Source organism: Anopheles cruzii, unplaced genomic scaffold (genome assembly GCF_943734635.1).
Source record: "Anopheles cruzii unplaced genomic scaffold, idAnoCruzAS_RS32_06 scaffold01006_ctg1, whole genome shotgun sequence".
Lineage (NCBI taxonomy): Eukaryota > Metazoa > Arthropoda > Insecta > Diptera > Culicidae > Anopheles > Anopheles cruzii.
Window position 1 is genome coordinate 273 of NW_026454592.1, and position 7025 is coordinate 7297.

The following is a 7025-nucleotide window of genomic DNA, read 5'->3' on the forward strand; positions in this document are numbered from 1 at the left end:
GTTGCTTGAAGTGTCGTAGCGCGAGTCTCTTTAGTCGCTTCAGGAGCTTCAGATGCGTGTTTGACCACGGAGGGGTGCTCGGTGGCCGTGCCAAAGGGGTGCAGGTTCTAATGGCTGATGTCAGGTGGTCGGTAAAACAGCGGACTGCATCGTCAAGTGAGATGTTTCCCACTAATAAAGTGGTAATGTCAAAGTTGTTGATCATGGTTCGCAGTTGCTCGAAATCGGTACGTTTGAAGTTGAGTCCAAGAGTAGAGTTAAGCCGACCAGTCCTGTTTGGCACACGGGTTGAAGCCAGCGATGGGACCTGCGCTGGGCTGTTCAGGTTCGGGTGGATGTTGACTAGCAGTGCCGGGTGATGAACGTCGCATGGGAGAAGCGCTGTTGGGGACTCATCAACCTGCGTTTCATTATCAAGTTCTTCGTTGACCAGGACCAAATCCAGCATGCGTGAGCGAGCATTCAGTGTCGTGTTTTTCTGCACCAGTCCATGTAGACTCAGAAGGTCGCGAAATTGGTGGTTGCAGAAGCCCTGCGGACCTACCGGCTGATTGAAATCGCCAACTAGTAGCAGACGATCACCCAGCTTCGACTGCTCCAGAAAGTCGCCAATAGTCGCACTCAAAGCATCTAGCACCGTGGGCGATGTGCAAAATACAGGTGGTAGATAGACAGCTCCAAAGATGCATTTCATACCGGCGTGCTGAATCTGGAGCCAGAGCTGTTCCAGTGACGTTGCGCGGGAGCGTAATTCACGAGCGATGATCGATGAGGCGACGGCAACAAGAACGCCGCCGCCACGACGCTTATCACTGGTCAGGGAATTGCGATCGCAACGGAAAACAGTATAGTCAGTAGAGGCGAAGAGAGACGAAGGGATTGCCGGATCCAGCCAGGTCTCAGTGAGGGCAATAATGTCGTACTCGTTCTCCGTGATCGATAACCGGAGAGCGTCGAGCTTGGTACGCACACCACGGACATTTTGATAATATATATTAAGTTGCGGGCGCTCACGAGAGTCATCACAAGTCTGGCGGCGTGGTGCATTGCATTCGTTGGTCAGTCAGACATTTATATCGTCGTTACTATTCGAGGCGCTGTCCGGACGGGGCCTTTTGCACCGATTGGTGGGCGAGCCGAACGATCGGTTGCCAAAACGTAGTGCCATTGCAGAGAAACGGGGCGGCGTCAACGATTTTGCCATGGAACTCAGGTTGGTGAAACACATCTGATCCGGGACGGGAGATGACGTCAACCCGGACGCAGGTATGTTGGGCCGGGGCTTGCTAACAAACTCACGGAAGCTGACACCAGCCGGCCACGTCGCCGGATCGAGTGCTTTTTCTCTCAAGGCCGGAGGTAAGCCGACCTTGAAAGAGAGAAACGAGACAGATGCGATGTCACGGTCTCTCGCAAGCAGCCTCCTGATAACAACATCCGTGTCACCAACACACTGACACACCATGTCAGAAACCTGCGCGTCGGTAGTGTCCGTCGACAGACGCGAAATGAAGAGCCACAGCCTGGGTTGGGGTGCAGGGACAGTCTTAATTAGTTGCTTCGGCGCAGTACCGACGACAAGCGGAGGCTTAAGTGAAGCCGCGGTGGCTTCGTGGCGGCGGTCAGGCAACGTGCGTTCCTTGGTCACGGCAGCGTATGAGGTGTCGGTTGTCGCACCGGCATGCAAGGCATCAGTACGGCGATCGGCGACGGCGACAGGAGAGCGAGACGACTCTACCAGGCGAGAGAACCGGCGATCGAACTCAGCCAGAATGTCGCTCTTCAACCGATCAAACATGGGGTCCAACCCACGCAGAACAACACTCTTTATCCGCATAGCGCCGTCCTCCAACATGACCGAGCAGCTGGGGCAAACCCACAAAAGCTGCGGGTTGCGGAACAGCTCTTTGCGGCATGTCTGCGGCAATCCCAGGCACTTGCCGTGAAACGCGTCGTTGCAGAATCCGGCACAATGGTACGCGACATCGTCCGCGCCAAGGGTTCCCCGGCACGCCGAACAGGTATTAGTCGTAGTGATGTCCGTGGTATCAGTCATGGCGATAGTGATGGTGTCGAGGAAGTGATGAGTGACGTCGGTGAGTGGGAAGTGTTGGTGTTGAGTGCCCGGACGGCGACAATGGCGATCAGCTGACCGAAAAATCGACCAACACAAGCGGGGACAAAAGTTCAGTGAACGAAATGACGCCAAAACAATTTTGCGAAAAAAACACACACGACCGACGCGACCGCAGAAACAAAAGATTCCAGTTATACACCTGGCAATCACGAACAGGACAAAACGAAAAAACGTCAACGAACGGCGCGAGGACACATAGAAATTTGAGAATTAAAACAGTGCAACGGATGCACGTCCGAACGATCCAAGTGACAGTAAAAAAAATTGACATGACAAAATTGACATTGAAATTGACAGAAATTGAAATATTGACGTTAAATAAATAATCTTGCCTTTTCCAGGCTTATATTTAAAGCACACAGTAACGCAAAGGCTCAAAACGAAACGTTCGAAATAAAATGTAAAATTCTTTTTAATAGTAATATAATATTTTCGCTACGTGTAGTCCTGGCAGATTTTTCGGGAGCTAGCATCTCCCAGTGGGTAGCAAGTCCTCTTCCGTGTCCGAGGCACCATTCCGATCTCCGTGAGTTTGGTGCCAAGGATTGAAAAGGTTCAATTTAACGGACGATTCAATTCTTCGTCCGACATCCCATTTTCCAGTATCAGTGGCCACTTGCTTCCATACTCCCGATGCCCTATCCTTGCGAACTCTGCTACCTTGAGTCCATTATTTCTTCTGGTTATCATGCTAGGCCGGAAGTTTTTTTAATTATACATGCTGATGAACAAGAATCAATTACGAAATAAAAATTGCGTTGTCCTTTTCCTGTATGATTCAACTTCCGCCGGAACGAAATTTATCAAAATTCCGTTCCACCGTTATATCCTTCTTTGTCGCACTCAACTTTGTCGTTGCACGCAATATTGTTAACGGGTCAGAACGCAGCTCACGTACGTGAAAAGTACGCAGCCTACCGTTAGCTAGCGCTCTGGTGGCCGCTGGCCTAACTATAACGTTCAAATTTTCAACCGAACTGAAAATCGTTACTGATCTTACCTCATTTGGCTATTTTAGCCTAAACCTTACTACTTCCGGAGGAAAGCGATTAAATTACTTCAGATTGTGTGTTAAGTTTTTCTGTTTTCATTGAGTGTAGCTGTACAAATAGTAGCTTGCACATCGCTTGCGTTATCACGAGCTCGAAATGTATGGTCATGACCGCAATGAAGCATTTTTAGCTTAAAACGCTGATCGTAAGCATTGATTATGCTGGCGAGAAGATAAAAAATAAATGGAAGTAAAAAGTAATGAATGCGACTACATTTATTTGGGGATTTGAGGCGTGTTAATGAAGAAGTGGTTCACCATTCTGTATGAATAGAATTATTCGAGTCAAGAAAATCAAAGACGAAAAATCATTTCTTGTCATCGATAGTGGCAGCACATCATCAACCCATGGCAACTGGCGGTGTGAACTTTAAACCTTCTGTACTCCAGAGAGTGGTTACTCGCTACTAGTGGCGCGATCTAGAGCTGCCTTCTAGGTAGAGTGATGACGACCGTTGCGTGAAAGCTAGATGCCATGGAAAGTTTGCTCCCATGCCACCTCTCTTTACTTTTGTTTTTTAGTATTATCTATAGATGAATCCGCCATTTTAAGAACCATGTAGGGCTAAGAAACGGGACTCATCCTCATCTCATATCTTGTACGATTCGACATAGAATCCGTCTCACTCATGATTCATTGAAAGCTATTGGGAATGTACAAAACAGACTTGCTTTATTGGGCATACCCGACGGAAGGTTGTAACAATTTTATGGAATTTACCGAAACTCTTTAGAGAATAAACCCGGAAACACGGATGACCAAAATAAAAACACACAAAGTTTGGTGTAATGTCAGTATATTTTGTACCATTCATCTAGCCAGCAATGGGGGGAAGTTACATCTTAACTTCCATGCGTTAAATAACCGTAAAAGCTGGAACCGTATGCTACACTCGCCGCACTTCCGTAACGCCTAACTCTCTAATGGTAAAATGGCGATCGCTCAGCACATCGCTCGCGTTGTGTCCGTGTATGTACAACCGTTCGTCCCTCTAGTAGGTCGCGTATCGCACGTCAGTGTCTCGTCCCAAACGGTAATCCACCCGCCTTCAGTCGGCCGAGGTAACCGGCACCTGCGAGTGCCGGTGGCGGTAGCGGCGGAGGCTTCCGAACCGCAGGCGTGTTGTGGGTGTATGGCGGCCGGAACCACTTGGACGAGGTACTGGGCCTCTTGTACGCGACCGGATACGCGGCCGGAACCGTCGGGGACAGCTTCACGATGCCGGGCTTCTTGGGCCGCTGCGATGCTCCGGTCGTCGCCAAACCGGAAGCCGCCAGCTTCCAGATCCCCGGCGGGTACCGATACGGTGGTGGCACCTTTTTCCTGTATTCTGAAACGCATTCCAGGGATTCCGTGGTCAGTTACGAGGGGTGTTAGGTTTGTCAGTCAGTTTGGACCATTTCCTTAGTGTGTCTGTACAAGTTCAAGTTGTCGGTTAGTTCGCAGTTCTGTACACAGGTCGCTGCTGTGGTGCGATATGGCACCGTGTCCCCGCCGTGTGGCGGTCTACGAATAACGAACGCCCCGCCCCGTGCTGTACACAATATCTTTCGCCACCTGCGCCACGCCACAATGTCAGCATGTGGTCAGCGACGGCTTTGGTGACGGCGGCGCAAGACTCCGCGAACGAGCGGGAGGCCGCCGATTGCACAACGCCAATTCAATCAATCAGCATACCAAAGCTGCGAGAGGGAGGGGGTGGTCTGTGCGGGTGTGACCGATGGGAGGAAAGGCACAGTAAAGGCACAGCGTACTGCATGGCGCGACGACGGCGACGAGTGGAGTAGACTCTGAGACTCAGAGACTCAGAGGATCTGTGTTATTAGCGTCAGCGTTGATGTCAGTTGACACCCGGAGTTAATCGTACGCGCGCCAGTGCCGCATTGCCCACAGTAACGGCAGCATTACCTCCCCCCCCCCATCCCACCTCGGTTGCGTCGTCCAGACAGGACGGAAGGGGTTGGTCTCGTCCTAGCGCACGTTCAGACGAGGAAGCTTACGGTGGAACTCCGCCGGGCGTCCTTCCTACGCCACCACCACGCCGGATCGGGTCAGGTCGGGCCGGCGCCGGGGCCAGGTGGCGGCGGAGCAGCAATCAGCGAACTCGGAGCCGCTGACTCTTAGCTCCGCGGTTGCGAAACCGCGGGAGTCACCAACACCCGTCCAACCAGCAGCGCCAGCAGCTGATCGCCAACAACCACAGGGACACCGAGCGAGCCGCGATCGAGTTGTGGGAGGGCTCTTAAGTGCCGAGAGCGCGCAGAACTATGCGACGGGCGACCTTGAAAGGCTGTCGGAATGTGAACTAAAAACCGTCGTCGTCGTCGTCGTCGTCGCCGTTCGTTCCGGCTGTTGCCGCTTCGTTCGATCACCGGTTTCAAGCGGACCTTTTCTGGTATTCGCTGTTGCCAGGGAGCCGCACACAAAAGCCCAGCCAAGCGGAAAGATGGCGACACGATGGAGTGGATTCGTTACTCTCAGTGTCCAGCCGTGGGGTTCCGAAGACCCACGCCATGGGGCCGAATCGTCAGGTTCCCAGGTGCGCTGCTGAGGCTGCGTTTTTTGTTTACTCAAATCCTTCGCCATTCCAATCTCCCACACCCGCGGCTTGTTAGTCGGGAACCAGAACCGGGGCCAACGGTGGCCACCTGTTGGACGGGTCGGACCCGATCGCAATCGACCAAAAATGCACGCCAAGACCGCCGTATCGTAAATGTCATCTATACAATAATTTATTAAGTTACCAATTAATAGCTATAACCAACTATCGTACAGGCAAAATTGGCAGGAGCAAGAAAGGAACGGAGCGAGCGAGACAAGCAGGACAAGCCCGTTCCGCCTTCTGCTCGTCTCGCTCTACCCCTTTCCCCTGGCTCCCGCATCGCTCTCCGTCTCGCTCTAGCTTCGCTACTTCTCTACTCACTCGCACTCGCAGGATCGTTTGTACAAAAAGGATGTTTGAATATGTTACACAGGTGTTGTTGCTTAGTAACTGGGCGCCGTGTGCTGTGCGTGTTGAGTTGTTGGACGTTCTTTATACACTTTGTGCCGCTTTATGAGGAAATGATCGGGAGGAAGGAGTTGAATTCTGGATTCAGGGGGGGGATTGTGGATTGGAACTGTACAGGGATGTCTTTTTTACAAATAAATATCTTCACACACACCGTATCTCGCTAGTCCTCTAATACTACATCGGCGTCACCGGCGAATGCTAGACAAGTGGGCTCCTACTGGGGAATCCGGATCAGAGTCCTGCGTCCAGGTTCACCGACAGTTACAATCGCCGTGACCCGGCATATCTGACGCGTTTCGGGTTGGGACAATTTGATATGGCATCAAATTCGAGCACATTCCACTCCGAGTGCGACACGGGCGGACGTGTGGCTTCCGGCTAACCTGCCACTACTCTAACTCTAACCTCGATCGGTGGTGACTTGGGGTACCTACGTTTGTGTGTGTGTATGGGACCGCGTGGCCCTAGTGACCGTGTGCTACTTATCGGCTGCACCACCCGGTTACGGTGACGGTTAAGTAATAGGGCTTGGCTTTTCCTAACTCAAGTACACGTGGTCCAGAAAACCCCGCGAGGTTGATCTTGAAAACGCGATATGGAATGTGTGGATAGCAGGGTGTTGGGACAGGGGGATTCACAGGTGGTTTTGGTGCGGGACAGGTTTGGTGGGTACGGATCATATACGGCCTAAGTAGCTGACTTAGAAGTATCGCAAGTTTCTGTACAACGCATTCGTGTCTGAAACGGAAGAAAAGGTTGTGTTGGGCACTGGGTTGTGGTAGATTGGCTTTCGCAGGGGGTGCGGGGGCGCTTCACACCGCGG

At 51.8% G+C, this 7025-nt stretch overlaps 1 protein-coding gene across 1 annotated transcript; it reads right to left on the reverse strand.

Annotated features, from left to right (window-relative positions):
• Positions 1-1063: 1063 nt before the first annotated feature.
• On the reverse strand, positions 1064-2056 carry LOC128276355 (uncharacterized). The gene has a single exon (XM_053014821.1). The coding sequence runs from the start codon at positions 2054-2056 to the stop codon at positions 1064-1066; it is 993 nt and encodes a 330-aa protein (XP_052870781.1).
• Positions 2057-7025: the final 4969 nt, after the last annotated feature.